This window comes from Coregonus clupeaformis, chromosome 1 (assembly GCF_020615455.1).
Source record: "Coregonus clupeaformis isolate EN_2021a chromosome 1, ASM2061545v1, whole genome shotgun sequence".
NCBI classification, from domain to species: domain Eukaryota; kingdom Metazoa; phylum Chordata; class Actinopteri; order Salmoniformes; family Salmonidae; genus Coregonus; species Coregonus clupeaformis.
Window position 1 is genome coordinate 34,032,372 of NC_059192.1, and position 23,440 is coordinate 34,055,811.

At 43.9% G+C, this 23,440-nt stretch overlaps 1 protein-coding gene across 1 annotated transcript; it reads left to right on the forward strand.

Annotated features, from left to right (window-relative positions):
• The first annotated feature begins 468 nt into the window (after positions 1-468).
• On the forward strand, positions 469-22,868 carry nubp2 (nucleotide binding protein 2 (MinD homolog, E. coli)). Its single transcript, XM_041898118.2, has 7 exons — positions 469-572; positions 4,162-4,289; positions 18,473-18,671; positions 18,917-19,074; positions 20,675-20,785; positions 21,012-21,081; positions 22,035-22,868. Exons 1-7 carry the CDS (start codon positions 557-559, stop codon positions 22,172-22,174), a joined length of 822 nt encoding a protein of 273 aa, XP_041754052.1. The 5' UTR covers positions 469-556; the 3' UTR covers positions 22,175-22,868.
• The last annotated feature ends 572 nt before the right edge of the window (positions 22,869-23,440 follow it).

Sequence of the window (23,440 nt, forward strand, 5' to 3'; positions counted from 1 at the left end):
TAGCTGGTTAAACAAAGGTTAGCCATCCATGTGTTGGCAAAAATGTATGTCCAAGTCAATACATTTTACCAGCGGCATTTGCTGCACTGGTAGCCTATTCGTGGGTGCTTTTTCAAAGCCTATGTCAGATACTTCCGTGAGTGTAATTGGTTCCAATGAGTGTAATTTGCTCAATATTTGGAGTTGAGAAATAAAGTAAGACATCATTAGAAAGACATTCTCCTCGTTTCTACTTTAGGTATGTAATAAAAAAAGTTGGTTATTCTATTGTTGCTAGAGATATTCCTAAATATTTTGTACAAATACACTTTTTATTTTATTTGTAAAAAATATTTTCGCGGACCCGGTTGAATACCCCATGGGTTAGGTTAATGCGCATATGACAGAATAGACGCAAAGGCAATTGATTGGTTGTTTATTTTTGGAGGCGAGAGCAACACGCAATCCTATTTGTTCGATTGGATGTTTGGTACTCATGTGACGTGAGGTGCGGAAGTATACGGAACACTCCAACAACACGACAACTGTAAAAAGAAAAGTGATCTATAAAGCAAATATGGAACAAAACAATGGTATGAAAACAATATTACGCAGCCAGTTATTATGCATGAGGTCATGCATGTGTAAATAGCGTCCTTCTTTGAAAATAAGGCGTCTTTCTATTATGAACATGTCGGAACGAGAAACTGTCACGCTTTCACATTGCTAACGTTAGCTTCTATCTAGATAATTAGCTAACAACTAGCTCTAATCTGTTCGATAGCGAGCTAGATACCGTAATATTTACACATATTGCTTAATTATAATTATGTATTTTGACTTCATAGGAAGTGGGTTAATGTGCTTGAGAAGCTGTCATGTGCAAGGCTAGTGGCAGTGCTTAGCCAAAACTCGACCTGAAGTTCAGGAGCTAGCTAGCTAGTTACCTTCCTTCAAATCGAGTTTTTGCTAGACTAATGCAAGTCATCATCTGGCAATGCAATTCTTGCACTTAACTAGTTGAACAGTGTATGAACTGCAGGTTAGCATTTTTCATCATGAATCTTGTTCTGGAGGCAGCTCTGCAGAGTGGTCACTAGCTGGCACAGCCACAAAGTCAAAACATCTGATTTTAAATGTAACCCTAACCACACTGTTAACCCTAACCTTAAATGAAGACTAGAAAGCACATTTTTCATGTTTTTTTTAATATAGCCAATTTTGACTTTGCAGCTGGCCTTACCTTTAAACCTGATGTTGAATTGGATTGAATTCTACGTTGTTCAGAAATTAGCGTTTGAATCAGGAAAGTTTCCTCTCACGACCTCTACAAGCCAGAATGTTGAATAAAATGATATTTTAATGTACTTTACCGGTTATCTGTGGGGTTGGTCCTTTTAGCGGTAGGAATATGAGACAATATATACACAGGAAAGTATACTTAAATAAACTTTTCAAAGCGCTGGTAGTGCGTTCAGATTTCTATCACCTGAAGCATGCGCACAAGATAAAAATGCATGCATACTTGCCAAGCTCGTGCACATGTTTACATGGTTCTGTGCATGCTTCAGGTGATAGAAATCTGAACTCACTACCAGCGCTTTGACAAGTTGATGTAATTATACTTTCCTATGGATATATTGTCTCACATTCCCACCGCCAAAAGGACCCACCGCATGGACACCCGGTAAAGTGCGTTAAAATATCATTTTATTCAACATTCTGGCTTGTAGATGTCGTGAAAGGAAACTTTCCTGATTAAAATGCTAATTTCTGCCCGACATAGAATTCAATGCAATTCAGTGTCGGGTTTCCAGGCAACAGCTGGCCTATGTAAGGGGAAATCGCTCAGTTCTGCCTCCAGGACAAGACTCAAAAAAATAAAAAAGTCAACCTGCATATAAACTTGAACAGTTGCCTCCGGCCAGGGTCAAGTGATAAAACATGACTTGGTCCTTAGGATCTTTCAGTGTCAGCGAACACACAGTAATGAGAGATTTAATGGATGTAATTAGTAAATGTCATAAATGTCCATATCTAAATGGAGTGATAAGCTGCTTTCACAGTAATAGGACTGTGTAAAAGAATCGCGGCGGAGGAGATGGCTGCTGTTTTACGGGCTCCTAACCAATTGTGCTATTGTGTTTTTTCGTGTTATTCGTAACTTATTTTGTACATAATGTTTCTGCCACTGTCTCTTATGACCTAAAAGAGCTTCTGGATATCAGGACATTGATTACTCACCTTGTACTGGCTGACATTTTTTCTTTAATGAGAGGGAACGATTTTCTTCAGACACCCGACAAGGCCCAAATCCCCGTCATTCGCATGAGAAAGAGACAGAGATATCGGGGACGTAGGTCGGGGTGCCTTGTAAGGATCCGACGGCGAGTGGGTAATCTGCCTCTACCATCAGTCCTATTAGCCAACATACAATCATTGGATAACAAAATAGACGAACTACGATCACGGATATCCTACCAACGGGACATTAAAAACTTGCAGACTACAAAGGGAAGCACAGCCGCGAGCTGCCCAGTGACACGAGCCTACCAGACGAGCTAAATTACTTCTATGCTTGCTTCGAGGCAAGCAACACTGAAGCATGCATGAGAGCATCAGCTGTTCCGGACGACTTTGTGATCACGCTCTCCGTAGCCGATATGAGAAAGACCTTTAAACAGGTCAACATTCACAAGGCCACAGGCCCAGACGGATTACCAGGACGTGTACTCCGAGCATGCGCTGACCAACTGACAAGTATCTTCACTGACATTTTCAACCTGTCCCTGACTGAGTCTGTAATACCAACATGTTTCAAGCAGACCACCATAGTCCCTGTGCCCAAGAATACTAAGGTAACCTGCCTAAATGACTACCGCCCCATGGCACTCACGTCTGTAGCCATGAAGTGCTTTGAAAGGCTGGTCATGGCTCACATCAATATCATTTTCCCAGAAACCCTAGACCCACTCTAATTTGCATACCGTCCCAACAGATCCACAGATGATGCAATCTCTATTGCACTCCACACTGCCCTTTCCCACCTGGACAAAAGGAACACCTACGTAAGAATGCTATGAATTGACTACAGCTCAGCGTTCAACATCATAGTGCCCTCAAAGCTCATCACTAAGCTAAGGACCCTGGGACTAAACACCTCCCTCTGCAACTGGATCCTGGACTTCCTAACGGGCCACCCCCAGGTGGTAAGTGTAGGTAACAACACATCTGCCACGCTGATCCTCAACAAGGGGGCCCCTCAGGGGTGCGTGCTAAGTCCCCTCCTGTACTCCCTGTCCACCCATGACTGCATGGCCAGGCACGACTCCAACACCATCATTAAGTTTGCCGACGACACAACAGTGGTAGGCCTGATCACTGACAACGATGAGACAGCCTATAGGGAGGAGGTCAGAGACCTGGCCGTGTGGTGCCAGGATAACAACCTCTCCCTCAACGTGATCAAGACAAAGGAGATGACTGTGGACTACAGGAAAAAGAGGACCAAGCACGCCCCCATTCTCATCGACGGGGCTGTAGTGGAGCAGGTTGAGAGCTTAAAGTTCCTTGGTGTCCACATCACCAACAAACTATCATGGTCCAAACACATCAAGACAGTCATGAAGAGGGTACGGCAAAGCCTATTCCCCCTCAGGAGACTGAAAAGATTAGGCATGGATCCTCAAAAAGTTATACTGCTGCACCATCGAGAGCATCCTGACTGGTTGCATCACTGCCTGGTATGGCAACTGCTCGGCCAACGACCGCAAGGCACTACAGAGGGTATTGCGTACGGTCCAGTACATCACTGGGGCTAAGCTTCCTGCCATCCAGGACCTCTATACCAGGTGGTGTCAGAGGAAGGCCCTAAAAATGGTCAAAGACTCCAGCCACCCTAGTCATAGACTGTTCTCTCTGCTACCGCACGGTAAGCGGTACCGGAGCGCCAAGTCTAGGTCCAAAAGGCTTCTACCCCCAAGCCATAAGACTCCTGAACAGCTAATCAAATGGCTACCTGGACTATTTGCATTGTTCTGTGTCCCTGCACATTGACTCTGTTCCGGTACCCCCTGTATTCGGCGCGTGTGACAAATAAGATTTGATTTGATTAACATACCCTCTCTGTGTATTTGTTCATGCCTTCATGTCCGTATATTTCACTGACTTGTTTCTCCGCAGGTGAAACCGAAGGTGGGAACTTGGCCCAGGTCCAACATGTGGTGTTGATCCTGTCGGGAAAAGGAGGGGTGGGCAAGAGCACCCTCACCACAGAGCTAGCCCTGGCCCTAAGACACGCAGGCAAGAAGGTGGGAGGCATCGCATTCATATAATTGTGTGTGTGTGTGAATCATCACACATTTGATCAGGATCTTTGTATCAAATGGACATTTTTGATGGGTCAACACAGCTCCATTCTGTTATGCTAAAGCCCGGATCCGCAGTTGCTTTTCACAACAGAAGACGCCCACTGCTTGTGTTTTGAGAGAGAAAAAATTGTTTGAACGAAAACATGGGTATTTGGCCCAGCCATAGCCAGGGCTGGGCTGGGGAAAGGTGTGTCTTTGCGCTGTCCCACCCACTCGAACGACCTTCATTGGTGCCTCGCTCTGGAAGCCAGTGGAGTGAGACGAAGCGGAAGGTCTCTAGCTGCCAGACTCAAACACAGCAGACACAGACACAGCCAACACGCACTGACAAGTGACAAAGTCACAAGTAAATGGCCAACGTTCTCCTGTTCAGGTCAGTGTTGACATAGTTGCCTTTATAATCAAGTTAGCCTGCTAGCTACTGGCTATCTAACGTTAACTGCCAACCACCTAGCTAGCTAGCATTATCATCAACAAACCTAGCCCAATAATGGACTAAAGGAGCCTAACGTTACTCCTTGTAGTCCAAGGAGCTTACATGTTCCAAAACACTCCAAATACTCCATCTAAACGTGAATCGATTCTCAATTGCGGTACGGTTCTAGAAATTCCCTCTACTTTCATATCACATCAAAATAATTTCACAAATGCAAAATACACACTTACTGTACACACTTTTAACCGGTTTTAACACAGCTGCAGCCAACAGTATTTTTCAGTGACAACACGTTTGTGGTGTCCGTCTTCCGTTAACAGACAGGTGTTTTGAAGATGCAGATAGCTAATTAGCACAGGTAGTCCACTCTGTCTTCCATCTGTTTTCTGTAAATAAGCGCGGTAACATGGAAATATGGCTGTGTGGGAACCCTAACCCTTTAAAGGTGTGTATTAATTCAACATTTTTGTATTATTATTTCTCGCTGATATGAAAGCGATGCATGTTAATGTTTAGCGCAAGATACTATCGTCAATAGACGCTAAAGCAATTCGTACCTATGAATGGGGTACAATAAACCATACATACTGTCATGTCAACAATCTGCACATTTAGCTTTAGCTAGCTAGCTAACATTAGTTGAAACAAAGCATTAGGGCAGGGGTGTCAAACTCATTTTAGCTCAGGGGCCACATGGAGGAAAATCTATTCCCAAGTGGGCCGGACCGGAAAAATCATGGTATATATAACTTAAAAACAACAACTTCAGATTGTTTTCTTTGTTTTAATACGATCAACATACAACATAAAGCTGGAGCCTGAGGACAGTGTGTCCAAAATAGTACAAGCACAACATCACTATTAATCATAAAACACGTCAAGTTTATTAGAAAATTCTAAAGAAAAAGAACACACAAACACACAATGCCTCAGTGATTAACAGAACTGTTTCACAGATCACAGAACTATATCAGGGTGTCATTTCTCAGGCAGAAATGTAGATACAAATAATGAAATCCTGTTCCCCAAACAAGTGCAAGAACCACAGAGACAAGAATAGGTTAAATATACAAATAAAATAAAATCAATTAAAAACAATAGCACATCAACATATAAACATAAAGCTGGAGCCTGAGGACAGTGTCCAAAAGCACAACATCACTATTAATCATAAAACACCTCAAGTTATTTGAAAGTTCTGAGGACAAAGAATACACAAACACACAATGCCTCAGTGATTCACAGAAGTATATCACAGATCACAGAACTATATCAGGGTGTCATTTCTCAGGCAGAAATGTAGATAAAAATAATGAAATCCTGTTCCCCAAACAAGTGCAAGAACCACAGAGTCAAGAATAGGTTAAATATACAAATAAAATCAATTAAAAACAATAGCACATCAACATAAAAACATATAAACATAAATCTGAAAGCGTTGCTCAAACTCCCGTAACAGTCCCGTTATTTTATCTTTGAACCGCTTCATGTCTGCCACATGTTGGGTCGCGCACACATTTTTCAGACAGGGGAAGTGAGCTGCATCACCACCGGCAAGTTGCGTCTCCCACAATGACAGCTTCAACTTGAAAGAACGTATGCTGTCATAATACTGCGTGACAACTTTGTTGCGCCCTTGCAGCTGTTTGTTCAAGTTATTCAGGTGCTCTGTAACATCCACCATAAATGCAAGGTCCTGCATCCATTCTGCGGAATGAAATTCTAACACTGGTTTGCCCTTTTCTTCCATGAACTGTTCAATTTCTTCTCGTAAATCAAAGAAACGCCTCAGCACAGCACCTCGGCTTAACCATCTTACCTCAGTGTGGTATGGCAGGCCATAGATGTGGTCTTTCTCTCTGAGAAGGCTGTCAAACTGACGGTGATTCAGGCTTCTGGATCGGATGAAATTAACAGTTTGGATGACCACCTTCATGACGTTATCCATCTTTAATGACTTGCAACACAAAGCCTCCTGGTGCAAAATACAGTGAAAAGTCAAAAAATCACATCTTCCATTTGCAGATTGCACTTTCTCTCTGAACTTTGTCACAACGCCTGCTTTTTTTCCCGATCATTGAGGCGCACCATCTGTAGCCAGGCTGACAGCGCGGGACCAGTCCACTCCGACCCTGTCCAGCGCGCCGACAAGTGCGGTAAAAATATCAGCTGCTGTCGTTGTATCTGTCATCGGCACCAACTCCACGAACTCCTCGGTGACGGTCAATGTGTCATGAAAATGGCCAGTTGTGCAACATCTGTAATGTCCGTGCTTTCATCAATTGCAACCGAAAACGCAATAAATGACTTTACTTTTTGCTTCAACTGGCTGTCCAAATCCACTGAAAGATCGGAAATCCTGTCTGCAACTGTGTTTCTTGTCAGGCTGATATTTGCAAAAGCCTGCCGCTTTTCAGGGCACACAATCTCCGCTGCCTTCATCATGCATGTTTTTACAAATTCACCCTCACTAAATGGTTTTGAAGCCACTGCGATTTCATTAGCAATGAGGTAGCTAGCTTTCACTGCAGCGTCACTGATGTCTCGGCTGTGAGTAAACACAGACTGCTGTTTCTTCAGACCCGCCAACAGTTCATTTACCTTCTCTCATCTCCGCTGTCCTTGAAAGTTGTCATATTTGTCGGCATGAAGACTCACATAGTGGCGACGAAGGTTATATTCTTTCAGCACTGCAACATGCTCTGAACACACCAAACACATACAGCTTTCCCATTCAATTCCGTGAATAAATAGGATGACCATTTTTCTTGGAACACTCTGCACTCTGCGTCCACTTTTCTCTTTTTTGACAGAGACATATTGGGGCAATGAGGGTGCCAAAGCACATAATGTTAAAAGTAGAAGCCGTAATAAATATCGCGGGCAAAACAAAGTAGCTCATTGGCTGCACGTGCTTGACCTACTTGCTCTGCCCCGGTATAAACAGTTTGCTTGCTTAACACAATTGCTATTGCGCCATCCAGTGGACGCAATTGGAACAGCAGTTTATTTTATTGAAAAATTGCAGTGCATTTTTATACTTTACAAAAAAACTTTTTTTATTTTATTATTTTTATTATTATTATTTTTTTTTTCAAAATCATCTCGCGGGCCGGATTAAACCCGTTTGCGGGCCTGATCCGGCCCGCGGGCCGGACGTTTGACACCCCTGCATTAGGGCATCTCATGAGGTTTATGCCTTTTAGACAATGTAGCTAGCTAGAGTAAACTCCTTATTAGTAAGTACAAAACAGTCCGAATACAAGACGCAAGCTAGCTAGCAAACGTTTGCTTATAGCTACATTGTCGATCACAGAAATGTTAGCAGCTAACGTTAGATAACAAGTAGCTAGCAGGCAAACTTGATTGTAATGGCAACAATGTCAACACAGACCTAAACAGGAGAACATTTGCCATTTTATTTGTGACTTTGTGACTTTGTCACTTGTCAGTGCGTGTCGGCGGTGTCTGTCTGTGTCTTCTGTCTGTGTCTGCTGAGTCTGCCGGCAGTAGTAGCAGCTAGAGGGTTGTCACTAGTTACCACAGCCACAAAGTCAAAATTGCCTATATCGTAAAAATGAATAGAATAATAAAAAAAATGTGGTCTTAATTTAAAGCTAGAATCCTTAATTTAATCAATAATAAAGCATTCTCCCCATCCATTTTTCTAAAAAGCTAAGGGATGGGGATGGAGAAATGTAACCGCTCTCAAATTCATACATTTACATTTTAGTCATTTAGCAGACGCTCTTATCCAGAGCGACTTAAAGTTAGTGAGTGCATACATTTTCATACTGGTCCCCCATGGGAATCAAACCCACAACCCTGGCGTTGCAAGCGCCATGCTCTACCAACTGAGCTACACGGGACTATGGATGCAAGGACTGACCATCCATGATATCAACATTATAGTTTTAACCATGTTTTGAGGCTATACAGTGTTTGTTTACATTTAAGTTGTTTACAAACATTGGAGTAAAACAAGCTTATTTTAGATAGTGTACAACAGTTGAACTGAGCTCATGAGGCATTTACACTGAGTGTACAAAACATTAGGAACACCTTTGTAATATTGAGTTGCACCCCTTTTTGCCCTCAGAACAGCCTCAATTTGTCGGGGCATCGATTCTACAAGGTGTCGAAAGCGTTCCACAGGGATGCTAGCGCATGTTGACTCCAATGCTTCCCACAGTTGTATCAAGTTGTCTGGAATCTTTTGGGTGGTGGACCATTCTTGATACACACGGGAAACTGTTGAGCATGAAAAACCCAGCAACGTTGCAGTTCTTGACACACTCAAACTGGTGCGCCTTACACCTACTACCATACCCCGTTCAAAGGCACTTATATTTTTTTATCTTGCCCATTCACCCTCTGAATGGCACACATACACAATCCATGTCTCAAGGCCTCCCCTTGATAATGCGATTATTGTGGATAGTCAGGTTAATATAATTGTTTGTTTAAAATGTTTACATGCTTTGCAAGAAGAACGATTTCAGTAATAATCCTGTTTACATGGACACATCTGAAATCAAGCTACTGATTGGACTTTGATAAAATGCAGAAAATTAGACTTTTTGATTCTGAGTTCGGACATACAGTGAGGGAAAAAAGTATTTGATCCCCTGCTGATTTTGTACTTTTGCCCACTGACAAAGACATGATCAGTCTATCATTTTAATGGTAGGTTTATTTGAACAGTGAGAGACAGAACAACAACAAAAAAATCCAGAAAAACGCATGTCAAAAATGTTATGAATTGATTTGCATTTTAATGAGGGAAATAAGTATTTGACCCCTCTGCAAAACATGACTTAGTACTTGGTGGCAAAACCCTTGTTGGCAATCACAGAGGTCAGACGTTTCTTGTAGTTGGCCACCAGGTTTGCATTCCTCCTCCTCCAAACACGGCGAGTTGAGTTGATGCCAAAGAGCTCGATTTTGGTCTCATCTGACCACAACACGTTCCCCCAGTTCTCCTCTGAATCATTCAGATGTTCATTGTCAAACTTCAGACGGGCCTATATATGTGCTTTTTTGAGCAGGGGGACCTTGCGGGCACTGCAGGATTTCAGTCCTTCACGGCGTAGTGTGTTACCAATTGTTTTCTTGGTGACTATGGTCCCAGCTGCCTTGAGATCATTGACAAGATCCTCCCGTGTAGTTCTGGGCTGATTCCTCACCGTTCTCATGATCATTGCAACTCCACGAGGTGAGATCTTGCATGGAGCCCCAGGCCGAGGGAGATTGACAGTTATTTTGTGTATCTTCCATTTGCGAATATTCAAACAATTAGCCTTTTAAAATTATAAACTTGGATTAGCAAACACAACGTGCCATTGGAACACAAGACTGATGGTTGCTGATAATGGGCCTCTGTACGCCTATGTTGATATTCCATTAAAAATCTGCCGTTTCCAGCTACAATAGCCATTTACAACATTAACAATGTCTACACTGTATTTCTGATCAATTTGATGTTATTTTAATGGACAAAAAAAGTATTTTCTTTCGAAAACAAGGACATTTCTAAGTGACCCACTCCTCTTTGCAGATCTTCTCCAAGTCATTAAGGTTTCGAGGCTGATGTTTGGCAACTCGAACCTTCAGCTCCCTCCACAGATTTTCTATGGGATTAAGGTCTGGAGACTGGCTAGACCACTCCAGGACCTTAATGTGCTTCTTCTTGAGCCACTCCTTTGTTGCCTTGGCCGTGTGTTTTGGGTCATTGTCATGCTGAAATACCCATCCACGACCCATTTTCAATGCCCTGGCTGAGGGAAGGAGGTTCTCACCCAAGATTTGACGGTACATGGCCCTGTCCATCGTCCCTTTGATGCGGTGAAGTTGTCCTGTCCCCTTAGCAGAAAAACACCCCCAAAGCATAATGTTTCCACCTCCATGTTTGACGGTGGGGATGGTGTTCTTAAGGTCATAGGCAGCATTCCTCCTCCTCCAAACACGGCGAGTTGATGCCAAAGAGCTCGATTTTGGTCTCATCTGACCACTTTCACCCAGTTCTCCTCTGAATCATTCAGATGTTCATTGGCAAACTTCAGACGGCCCTGTATATGTGCTTTCTTGAGCAAGGGGACCTTGCGGGCGCTGCAGGATTTCAGTCCTTCACGGCGTAGTGTGTTACCAATTGTTTTCTTTGTGACTATGGTCCCAGCTGCCTTGAGATCATTGACAAGATCGTCCCGTGCAGTTCTGGGCTGATTCCTCACCGTTCTCATGATCATTGCAACTCCACGAGGTGAGATCTTGCATGGAGCCCCAGGCCGAGGGAGATTGACAGTTATTTTGTGTTTCTTCCATTTGCGAATAATCGCACCAACTGTTGTCACCTTCTCACCAAGCTGCTTGGCGATGGTCTTGTAGCCCATTCCAGCCTTGTGTAGGTCTACAATCTTGTCCCTGACATCCTTGGAGAGCTCTTTGGTCTTGGCCATGGTGGAGAGTTTGGAATCTGATTGATTGATTGCCTCTGTGGACAGGTGTCTTTTATACAGGTAACAAACTGAGATTAGGAGCACTCCCTTTAAGTGTGTGCTCCTAATCTTAGCTCGTTACCTGTATAAAAGACACCTGGGAGCCAGAAATCTTTCTGATTGAGAGGGGGTCAAATACTTATTTCCCTCATTAAAATGCAAATCAATTTACAACATTTTTGACATGCGTTTTTCTGGATTTTGTTGTTGTTATTCTGTCTCTCACTGTTCAAATAAACCTACCATTAAAATTATAGACTGATCATTTCTTTGTCAGTGGGCAAACGTACAAAATCAGCAGGGGATCAAATACTTTTTTCCCTCACTGTATAACGTTTTTATGTGAAAACTAAGAAGACGTTTTTCGGAACTCCCTTCACTCGCGCATAATAGTGGGAGGCTTGCGCTACCCGGTTCTGGTGTATGCGCAGGTCAAATACACCGCTGGAACACGGATTTAAGCTGTTTACATGTCCTAATAATTTGAAATATTGCTCAGAAACCCCCATGTTTTCGTTCCCAAAAAAAATCACTCTCAATTCAAGCAGTGGGTGGCTTCTGTTGTGAAAAGCAACCGCGGATCCAGGCTTTAAGGGTGGGTCAGACATTCAAATGACAATTTCCTCTTTTACTGGCCTCAATCTGTGGCTGGGTGTATAGTAGGCCTATAATTGCATAGTCAAATAATGAGGGTTGGAAAAGCTTTGCCTGGAAATTGACAGTGAAGCTGACTTTTTAGCAGTGATGCCATTGGGGGGACAGGTACTGTAGCCTAGTGGTTAAGAGCGTTGGGCCAGTAACCGAAAGTTAACCCTCTTAACCCTAATTGCTCCTGTAAGTCACTCTGGATAAGAACATCTGCTAAATTACTAATGTTTAAAAATATAAAAAATGTATCAAGAAGATGCAGCCATCACTTATCCAAGGATGCTGGGGAGTTCGGTGGGCAGAGTTAGAGAGGGAACTGATCAGTCTGAGGAAGCAGATGCTGGCTAAAAGTAATGAGATTGGAAGGGTTCGTAGCTTCAACCCCGCAGCGCACACACACACACACCAACTGATTAATGGACTGCTGAATGTTTATTTTTATCTTGCTTTGTTTTTTTCCATATTATGTCTATCTCTGAGAAGCTACCCAGGAAAGGGCTGAAATAGCCCATATTAATATACACTACATGACCAAAAGTATGTGGACACCTGCTTGTCGAACATCTCATTCATAAATCATGGGCATTCATATGGAATTGGTCCGCCCCTTGCTGCTATAACAGCCTCCACTCTTCTGGGAAGGCTTTCCACTAGATGTTGGAACATTGCTGCGGGGACTTACTTCCATTCAGCCACAAGAGCATTAGTGAGGTCGGGCACTGATGTAGGGCGATTAGGCCTGGCTCACAGTCAGCGTTCCAATTCATCCCAAAAGTGTTTGATTGGGTTGAAGTCAGGGCTCTGTGCAGGTCACACCATTTTTCCACACCGATCTAGACAAACCATTTCTGTATGGACCTCGCTTTGTGCATGGGGGCATTGTCATGCTGAAACAGAAAGGGCCTTCCCCAAACTGTTACCACAACATTGGAAGCACAGAATCGTATAGAATGTCATTGTATGCTGTAGCATTAAGATTTCCCTTCACTGGAACTAAGGGGCCTAGTCCGAACCATGAAAAACAGTCCCAGACCATTATTCCACCTCCACCAAACTTTACAGTTGGCACTATGCATTGGGGCAGGTAGCGTTCTCCTGGCATCCGCCAAACCCAGATTTGTCCGTCGGACTGCCAGATGGTGAAGCGTGATTCATCACTCCAGAGAACGTGTTTCCACTGCTCTAGAGTCCAATGGTAGCGAGCTTTACACCACTCCAGCCGACGCTTGGCATTGCACATGGTGTGCGGCTGCTCGGCCATGGAAACCAATTTCATGAAGCTCCCACCAAACAGTTCTTGTGCTGACGTTGCTTCCAGAGGCAGTTTGGAACTCGGTAGTGAGTGTTGCAACCGAGGACAGATTATTTTTACATTCTTCAGCACTAGTTGGTCCCGTTCTGTGAGCTTGTGTGGCCTACCACTTCGCGGCTGAGCCGTTGTTGCGGCTGAGCCGTTGTTGCTCCTAGACGTTTCCACTTCACAATAACAGCACTTACAGTTGACTGGGGCAGCTCTAGCAGGGCAGAAATTTAATGAATTGACTTGTTGGAAAGGTGGCATCCTATGACGGTGCCACGTTGAAAGTCACTGATCTCTTCAGTAAGGCCATTCTATTGCCAATGTTTGTCTATGGAGATTGCATGGCGGTGTGCTTGATTTTATACACCTGTCAGCAACGAGTGTGGCTGAAATAGCCGAATCCACTAATTTGAAGGTGTGTCCACATACTTTTGTATATATAGTGTATGTAGCCTTAGAAATAAGGTTCATGAAATCAATAACTTGCTAACATCAGATAACATACATATATTAGCCATTTCTGAGACTCACTTGGATAATTCCTTTGATGATACAGCAGTAGCAATAAAATGATATAACAGCTATAGAAGATACAGAAATGCTTATGGGAGGTGTTATATATACACTACCGGTCAAATGTTTGGACACACCTACTCATTCAAGGGTTTTTCTTTATTTTTACTATTTTCTACATTGTAGAATAATAGTGAAGACATAAAAACTTTGAAATAACACATATGGACTCATGTAGTAACCCAAAAAGTGTTAAACAAATCTAAATATATTTTGTATTTGAGATTCTTCAAATAGCCACCCTTTGCCTTGATGACAGCTTTGCACACTCTTGGCATTCTCTCAACCAGCTTCACCTGGAATGCTTTTCCAACAGTCTTGAAGGAGTTCCCACATAACCTTTTTTGGTTACTACATGATTCCATATGTGTTATTTCATATTTTTGATGTTTTCACTATTATTCTACAATGTAGAAAATAGTAAAAATAAAGAAAACCCCTTGAATGAGTAGGTGTTCTAAATCTTTTGACCGATAGAGTGTGTGTGTGTGTATGTATGTACGTATATGTGTGTGTATCCCTGTAATGCTTAGAGAAGATCTCATGTCAAGTGTTATTGAAGTGCGTGGTTCACGGTTCACCTGCCTCATCTAAAGCCTATTATTTTGAGGTGTTGCTATAGGCCACCAAGTGCTAACAGTCAGTATCTAAATAATGTGTGTGAAATGCTTGATAGTGTATGGGGATGTAAACAGAGAGGTCTACTTTCTTTCATCAAGCTGTCCGCCCAAGAGGAAGCTTCTCACTAACCAGTGCCTGTAATCTGGTTCAGGTTATTAATCAACCTACCGGGGTGTTTAGAAACACTACAGGAACAAGGTCATCCAGGACCACTGCGCTGATGTGATTTAAGGAGCATCCAGACGCTGCACTTTATGAATTTATGAAACATGCACCTGTTAAGAAACTGTCTCTTAGAACTGTTAAGGCTCCATGGATTGATGAGGAATTGAAAAACTGTATGGTTGAAAGAGATGGGGCAAAAGGAGTGGCTAATAAGTCTGGCTGCACATCTGACTGGCTGACTTACTACAAATTGAGAAATTATTTGACTAAACTAAAGAAAAAGAAGAGGAAACTGTATTATGACGCCAAGAACAATGATATAAAGAATGATGGGAAAAAAACGTTAGTACTTTAAATGAAATTATGGGCAGAAAGACAAATTCAACTCCATCTTTTATTGAATCAGATGGCTTATTCATCACAAAACCATTTGATGTTGCCAATTATTTTAATGATTACTTCACTGGCAAACTTAGGCAGGAAATGCCAACAATGAACAGCCAGTGAGCCATCATATTCAAGCATTTAAAAAACTGACAATGAAAGAAATACATTGTAAGTTTGAATTTTGTGTGGGAGAGGTGGAAACATAATTGTTATCGATCAATAATGACAAACCTCCTGGCATTGACAACTTAGATGGAAAGCTACTGAGGATGCTTGCTGACTCTATGGTCACTCCTATCTGTCATATCTTTAATCTGTGTCTAGAGGAAGGTGTTTGTCCTCAGGCCTGGAGGGATCCCAAAGTCATTCTGCTACCCAAGAGTGGTAAAGCCGCTTTTATTGGTTCTAACAGCAGACCTATCAGCTTGCTGCCAGCTCTTAGCAAACTGATAGAATTTTATTTTGACCATATACAATGCTATTTCTCTGTAAACAAATTGCAAATGTAGTAAGTTATGGAGGTAAGGCAATAAATAGGCCATAGTGCAAAATAATTACAATTTAGTATTAACACTGGAGTGATAGATGTGCAGAAGAAGATGTGCATTGCAAATAGAGATACTGGGGTGCAAATGAGCAAAATAAATAACAATATGGGGATGAGGTAGTTGGGTGGGCTAATTACAGATGGGCTGTGTACAGGTGCAGTGATCGGTAAGCTGCTCTGACAATTGATGCTTAAAGTTAGTGAGGGAGATAAGTGTCTCCAGCTTCAGAGATTTTTGCAGTTCGTTCCAGTCATTAGCAGCAGAGAACTGGAAGGAATGGCGGCCAAAGGAGGTGTTGGCTTTGGGGATGACCAGTGAGATATACCTGCTGGAACGCATACTACGGGTGGGTGTTGCTATGGTGACCAATGAGCTAAGATAAGGCGGGGATTTGCCTAGCAGTGATTTATAGATGACCTGGAGCCAGTGGGTTTGGCGACGAATATGTAGTGAGGGCCAGCCAACGAGAGCGTACAGGTCACAATGGTGGGTAGTATATGGGGCTTTGGTGACAAAACGGATGGCACTGTGATAGACTACATCCAATTTGCTGAGTATAGTGTTGGAGGCTATTTTGTAAATGACATCGCCGAAGTCGAGGATCGGTAGGATAGTTAGTTTTACGAGGGCATGTTTGGCAGCATGAGTGAAGGAGGCTTTGTTGCGAAATAGGAAGCAGATTCTAGATCTAACTTTGGATTGGAGATGCTTAATGTGAGTCTGGAAGGAGAGTTTACGGTCTAACCAGACACCTAGGTATTTGTAGTTGTCCACATATTCTAAGTCAGACCCGCCGAGAGTAGTGATTCTAGTCGGGCAGGCGGGTGCAAGCAGCATTCGATTGAAGAGCATGCATTTAGTTTTATTAGCGTTTAAGAGCAGTTGGAGGCTACGGAAGGAGTGTTGTATGGCATTGAAGCTCGTTTGGAGGTTTGTTAACACCGTGTCCAATGAAGGGCCAGATGTATACAAAATGGTGTAGTCTGCGTAGAGGTGGATCTGAGAGTCACCAGCAGCAAGAGCGACACCATTGATATACACAGAGAATAGAGTCGGCCCGAGAATTGAACCCTGTGGCACCCCCATAGAGACTGCCAGAGGTCCAGACAACATGCCCTCCGATTTGACACATTGAACTCTGAGAAGTAGTTGGTGAACCAGGCGAGGTAGTCATTTGAGAAACCAAGGCTATTTAGTCTGCCAATAAGAATGCGGTGATTGACAGAGTCGAAAGCCTTGGCCAGGTCGATAAAGACGGCTGCACAGTACTGTCTTTTATCAATCGCGGTTATAATATCGTTTAGGACCTTTACCGTGGCCAGCTCGGAAACCAGATTGCATAGCGGAGAAGGTACGGTGGGATTTGAAATGGACGGTGATCTGTTTGTTAACTTGGCTTTCAAATACTTTCGAAAGGCAGGGCAGGATGGAAATAGGTCTGTAACAGTTTGGATCTAGAGTGTCACCCCCTTTGAAGAGGGGGATGACCGCGGCAGCTTTCCAATCTCTGGGGATCTCAGATGATACGAAAGAGAGGTTGAACAGGCTAGTAATAGGGGTTGCTACAATTTCAGCTGCTAATTTTTTAGAAAGAAAGGGTCCAGATTGTGTAGCCCAGCTGATTTGTAGGGGTCCAGATTTTGCAGCTCTTTCAGAACATCAGCTATCTAAATTTGGGTGAAGGAGAAGCGGTGGGGGGGGCATGGGCAAGTTGCAGCAGGGGGGGCAGAGCTGGTGGCCGGGGTAGTGGTAGCCAGGTGGAAAGCATGGCCAGCCGTAGCAAAATGCTTATTGAAATTCTCGATTATCGTACATTTATCGGTTGGGACAGTGTTTCCTAGCCTCAGTGCAGTGGGCAGCTGGGAGGAGGTGCTCTTATGTATTGATATGTAGGCTGTGTGCCGTTTTTACATTTATGTTCTGTCCTTGAGCTGTTCTTGTTTATTAATGTTCTGTATTATCCCGCTAGAGTCGATGTCCACGCCCCAGCGGAAATCAGATTAGCATAATAAAAACATCCCCATAAAAATCTGGTTCATTCATTGGCTGCGTCTCAATCCACCTCATCCGCCGATACTGCACTTCTACACCTGCAGTGAAAGGTGGCAGAGCTAGAGCGGTGTTTGTCAGACCATGAGACATCCCGAAAATCTGTCTTTTCACAAAATCGTCTGAACGGTTTAGCCTACAAACTATTATGAGACTCTCACGAACACGATGGTGTTCTCCGTTTTTCTCTACGACCCCCACAAGCGTCTTGGGACCCGTCTGAAGTCGGTACAGCCGGTCTTCCAACTTCTGTCTGTAGCGTCCGAACAGTTTGGGCTACACACTAAATAAGGGGTTCAATACATGATCTTTCTTATATCTCTCAGATATAGGACAGATACTTAAGAACAAACTTCCTTTTGATAATTTTTTTGGTACTATCTGTTGTTCCATGTAGTGAATCTGTTATTCAGTGTGTATATATGGGCTAATAGCAGTAAGGCCAAATAACAATGTTCATCAAATAATTGTTATTGATACTTCAAGGGGTCTTAAAATCAGATAGCAGAATGACCCTTGGTATGACATTCTTAAAACAATTCCATATAGCTTAGTAGAACCCCCCCAGGAAGACCACAGGAAGAGTAGCTGCTACTTTCGCAACAGCTAATGGGGATCCTAATAAAATACCAATACCAGATTATGCTACTCATTTCGAGTAATCAAGTGGATTTTGTTACTAATTGCTTTTATTGTCATGTAATGTGTAATCAGGAACTGATTACATTTTCCAAGTAATCTGCCCAACCATGTATGTTTGTGAGACCTGACTGTACAGGATCTATTTCTCAGGTTGGTATTTTGGACCTGTGTGGAATATTGAGCCCACAAAACGATGTGCATGTTCACACATACCTACATGTTTGACCTGTCCATTGTCTGTCTCTCTGTCTGGGTATCAGGTTGGGATCCTGGACGTGGACCTGTGTGGTCCCAGTATCCCCCGCATGCTGAGTGTGGGCAAGCCAGAGGTGCACCAGTGTGACTCAGGCTGGGTGCCCGTCTACACAGATGCCCAGAAGAGCCTGGCGCTCATGTCCATAGCTTTCCTGCTGGAGGACCCAGACGAAGCAGTTATCTGGAGGGGCCCAAAGAAAACAGGTATGCTAAGTCTACATCAGGCTATTAGAGGCCAAGGTGGAGCTTCTGCAGTTACTTTTTAAAAATTTTGATCACAGGATCAGCACTCCTCCTTTGTGACGCTTGAAGCATACGGCCCCTGATCAACATGAAGAGCGTAGGGGCTTACTGGGTGGGACTGTGGTCTCGCATCAATATCCTCTCACGTTTTCTGTCTCTCTCTCCCCTATTTCTCCCCCACCACCTGCCGTATGGTCACGTCCCAGCTCTGATTGGACAGTTTGTGTCTGACGTGGCGTGGGGGGAGCTGGACGTGCTCCTGGTGGACACGCCCCCGGGGACGTCAGACGAGCACCTGGCCGTCCTGGAAAACCTGAAGAAGCAGCACAAAGTGGACGGAGCCATTCTGATCACTACACCACAGGTACAGCACAAGGAAGATTGGTGTTGTCAACTCCTGCTCCCTATATTTTATCAGTGATCAGCCTCCTCTCTAGAAGAGAAACAAAAAAAATTCACTGGGGTGGGTCTTAAATGTTGGCAACAGGAACCTTTTGTTCGGACAAATATCGACCCTTTTCCTGAAGTGCGCACTTGTGTGGAAAACCACACTACAGGCTGATCCAACTTTGATGTAATGTCCTTAAAACAAGTCAAAATGAGGCTCAGTAGTGTGTGTGGCCTCCATGTGCCTGTATGACCTCCCAACAACGCCTGGGCATGCTCCTGATGAGGTGGCGGATGGTCTCCTGAGGGATCTCCTCCCAGACCTGGACTAAAGCATCCGCCAACTCCTGGACAGTCTGTGGTGCAACGTGGCGTTGGTGGATGGAGCGAGACATGATGTCCCAGATGTGCTCAATTGGATTCAGGTCTGGGGAACGGGCGGGCCAGTCCATAGCATCAATGCCTTCCTCTTGCAGGAACTGCTGACACACTCCAGCCACATGAGGTCTAGCATTGTCTTGCATTAGGAGGAACCCAGGGCCAACCGCACCAGCATATGGTCTCACAAGGGGTCTGAGGATCTCATCTCGGTACCTAATGGCAGTCAGGCTACCTCTGGCGAGCACATGGAGGGCTGTGCGGCCCCCCAAAGAAATGCCACCCCACACCATGATTGACCCACCACCAAACCGGTCATGCTGGAGGATGTTGCAGGCAGCAGAACGTTCTCCATGGCGTCCCCAGACTCTGTCACGTCTGTCACGTGCTCAGTGTGAACCTGCTTTCATCTGTGAAGAGCATAGGGCGCCAGTGGCGAATTTGCCAATCTTGGTGTTCTTTGGCAAATGCCAAACGTCCTGCACGGTGTTGGGCTGTAAGCACACCCCCCACCTGTGGACGTCAGGCCCTCATACCACCCTCATGGAGTCTGTTTATGACCGTTTGAGCAGACACATGCACATTTGTGGCCTGCTGGAGGTCATTTTGCAGGGCTCTGGCAGTGCTCCTCCTGCTCCTCCTTGCACAAAGGCAGAGGTAGCAGTCTTGCTGCTGGGTTGTTGCCCTCCTACGGCCTCCTCCACGTCTCCAGATGTACTGGCCTGTCTCCTGGTAGCGCCTCCATGCTCTGGACACTACACTGACAGACACAGCAAACCTTCTTGCCACAGCTCGCATTGATGTGCCATCCTGGATGAGCTGCACTACCTGAGCCACTTGTGTGGGTTGTAGACTCCGTCTCATGCTACCACTAGAGTGAAAGCACCGCCAGCATTCAAAAGTGACCAAAACATCAGCCAGGAAGCATAGGAATTGAGAAGTGGTCTGTGGTCACCACCTGCAAAACCAGTCCTTTATTGGGGGTGTCTTGCTAATTGCCTATAATTTCCACCTGTTGTCTATTCCATTTGCACAACAGCATGTGAAATGTATTGTCAATCAGTGTTGCTTCCTAAGTGGACAGTTTGATTTAACAGAAGTGTGATTGACTTGGAGTTACATTGTGTTGTTTAAGTGTTCCCTTTATTTTTTTGAGCAGTGTATTATATTGTACTTAGATATGCTGTTCTTCTGTGCAGGCAGTATCGACGGGGGACGTCAGGAGAGAGATCACATTCTGTAAGAAGACAGGCCTGCGCATCCTGGGGATTGTGGAGAACATGAGTGGATTTGTGTGTCCACACTGCTCTGTGAGTACTTTTATATGAATGGACACACACACACCTTCTGTGCTGGAATACAGTGCTTGTTGCAAACAGGTCTCTAGTTAGTTTTAGATTAGCTTCATGTGCATTATTTCACTGTACACAATCATCAGTCTGAAGCCATGTAATTTAAAAATGTATATATTTTGTCATATTAGAATCTTAGCATATGCCAGTTCTGACCATTCTAATATAGTGTGTTTGCTTACAGGAATGCAGTAATATCTTCTCCAAGGGAGGAGGAGAGGAGCTGGCCAAGTTGACAGGATCAGTATATTTGGGTAAAAGCCGATGTTATGGTCATTCTGACGTCTGCATTGGCCATACAGCATTTACTGCGATGCGGCCTCTGCAGAAGTCAGGGCATTCATACTTCTTGCGCTTCGCAGAGCAGAGCTTTTGTGAACGAAGTTGTCAAGGAAGTGAGTTTGTGTTTAAACAGGACGTACAGCCCCCACCTACCGTCAACAAATCATGTCAATGCAGAGCTATACGGAGCCCTCCACATTGTTAAAGAATTTGGGGCGGCAGGTAGCCTAGCGGTTAAGAGCGTTGGGTCAGTAACCGAAAGGTCGCAGTTTCGATGACGTCGATTAAGGCAGCCCCCCGCACCTCTCTGATTCAGAGGGGTTGGGTTAAATGCAGAAGACACATTTTGGTTGAAGGCATTCACGGCGCTTGATTTGGCCTCCGTAAGCCTCCGGAGGCTTCGCAATTGCGTCACACCCTCCATACGGAGCCTTCGAATCGGCTTTTAGAGATATGACATGTATTTAATTGAACAGCCACTAGATGTCAATCTAACCCAACCAACTCCAGCCCTCTGAAACTGCTTGTCGCCATTTAGCAGGCATTTTACAGCAGAGCTGCACTGATAAAATGGTTGGTCTTCATTGCAGTGGAGTGCTTGTAAGATTTGGTGGAAGAGATTATACATTTCAGTCAAAGCGATAGAGGAGGGTAGCTCTCCAGGAAGAGGGTTGGAGAGCCCTGGGGTAGACGTATGTAGTAGACCAGGGCTGCCCAACCCTTTTCCTGGAGATCAGAATTGGCCTGCCTCTGTAAACACAGCCTTTTAATGTAATGTTAATAGGACTTGATCTTTTCAAGTTCTGACCTCAAAAGACAGCGTAGTGTGTTGTTTTCTAAAGTAGGCCAGTGTGTTAGCTGCTTGTTGTGTGTATGTTGCTTTCTATGGTTGTGAAGGCCTCAGATTGTGTGTTTCCCATTTCAGGCTCTGTGCCCCTGGACCCTCTGCTCACAACCTGTATAGAGGAGGGCAAAGACTTCATCCAGACATTCCCAGAAAGCGCCACCTTCAGTGCCATCAACAGCATTGCAAAGACTCTCCTAACAAGCATACAAAATCCCTGAGCTTGCAAAGGACATTGCATATTCAATAGCAATACAGTATCATAGTATTTAGCCTTTGTAAAATCATGTTGAAATATATATATATATGTACAACCTCACGACATTTTTACATTGTATCTATCTAGTCATATACTACTGTTATGTAAGCTTCAGAAATCTACCCACATGTAATACTTCACAATTTTGATAAAGTGTGCTGATATTTAATTGAGAGCAGAACTGAGTGCAATCCGCTTCACCACTACCTGACTGCCAGCAGACATTTAGGTTATGGTAAACTAATGGATAGCTGAACATTCTCTATCTAGACAGCCGCAAATCCGATTATTAAATTATGTTCCACTATAGACAAACTTCAATTAACCTGATTAGATTTTTCAGTTCTAAGCAGCCGAGTCACCAATTAATTACCCAAATACAATGTTTGAGCATGCGATTGCATTTATGTCTTCATGATGGCAGTATGAGGAAATGCACCAGAAAGACGAACGGCTGGAAACTGCGGGTGACAGTGGTCTGTTAGGGATTACCTTCTGGGTTTTGAAGAACGGCAGCGATTCAACATGTAGGAATGTCGGTAAACTGAAATTGACAGCCGATCTTCAGGTCAGAGGCAAAAGGACCACCTGCTGCTTTTATGTACACGGTCAGTTGCTCTGGTGTGTTTCCTCTCTAAATAAAAAGGCATATTTTACCATTTTGTTGCTTTATAGCAACAAGCATGATTTCAAACATGTATAATTTAGTCACAGAAATAGCCAAAACAATCCATTAAAGGATTTCTAATTACACTGGACAAAAAGATACACGCAACAAGTGTTGGTCCCATGTTTCATGATCTGGAAAAAATTATCCCAGAAATGCTCCATAAACACAAAAAGCTTATTTCTCTCAAATTTTGAGCACAAATTTGTTTACATCCCCGTTAGTGAGCATTTATCCTTTGCCAAGATAATCCACCCACCTGACAGGTGTGGCATATCAAGAAGCTGATTAAACAGCATGATTACACGGGTGCACCTTGTGCTGGGAACAAAAGGCCACTTTAAAATGTGTAATTTCGTCACACAACACAATGCCACAGATGTCTCAAGTTTTGAGGGAGCGTGCAATTGGCATGCTGACTGCAGGAGTGTCCACCAGAGCTGTTGCCAGAAAATGTAATGTTCATTTCTTTACCATATGCTGCCTCCAACGTCGTTTTAGAGAATTTGGCAGTTGGTACAACCGGCCTCACAACTGCAGACCACACCAGCCCAGGACCTC

Coding starts and splice junctions, on each gene's coding strand:
- nubp2 (XM_041898118.2), top strand. Junction 18,672..18,916: donor GAGGGGCCCAAAGAAAACAG/GTATGCTAAGTC, acceptor GTCACGTCCCAG/CTCTGATTGGACAGTTTGTG. Junction 19,075..20,674: donor TTCTGATCACTACACCACAG/GTACAGCACAAG, acceptor TCTTCTGTGCAG/GCAGTATCGACGGGGGACGT.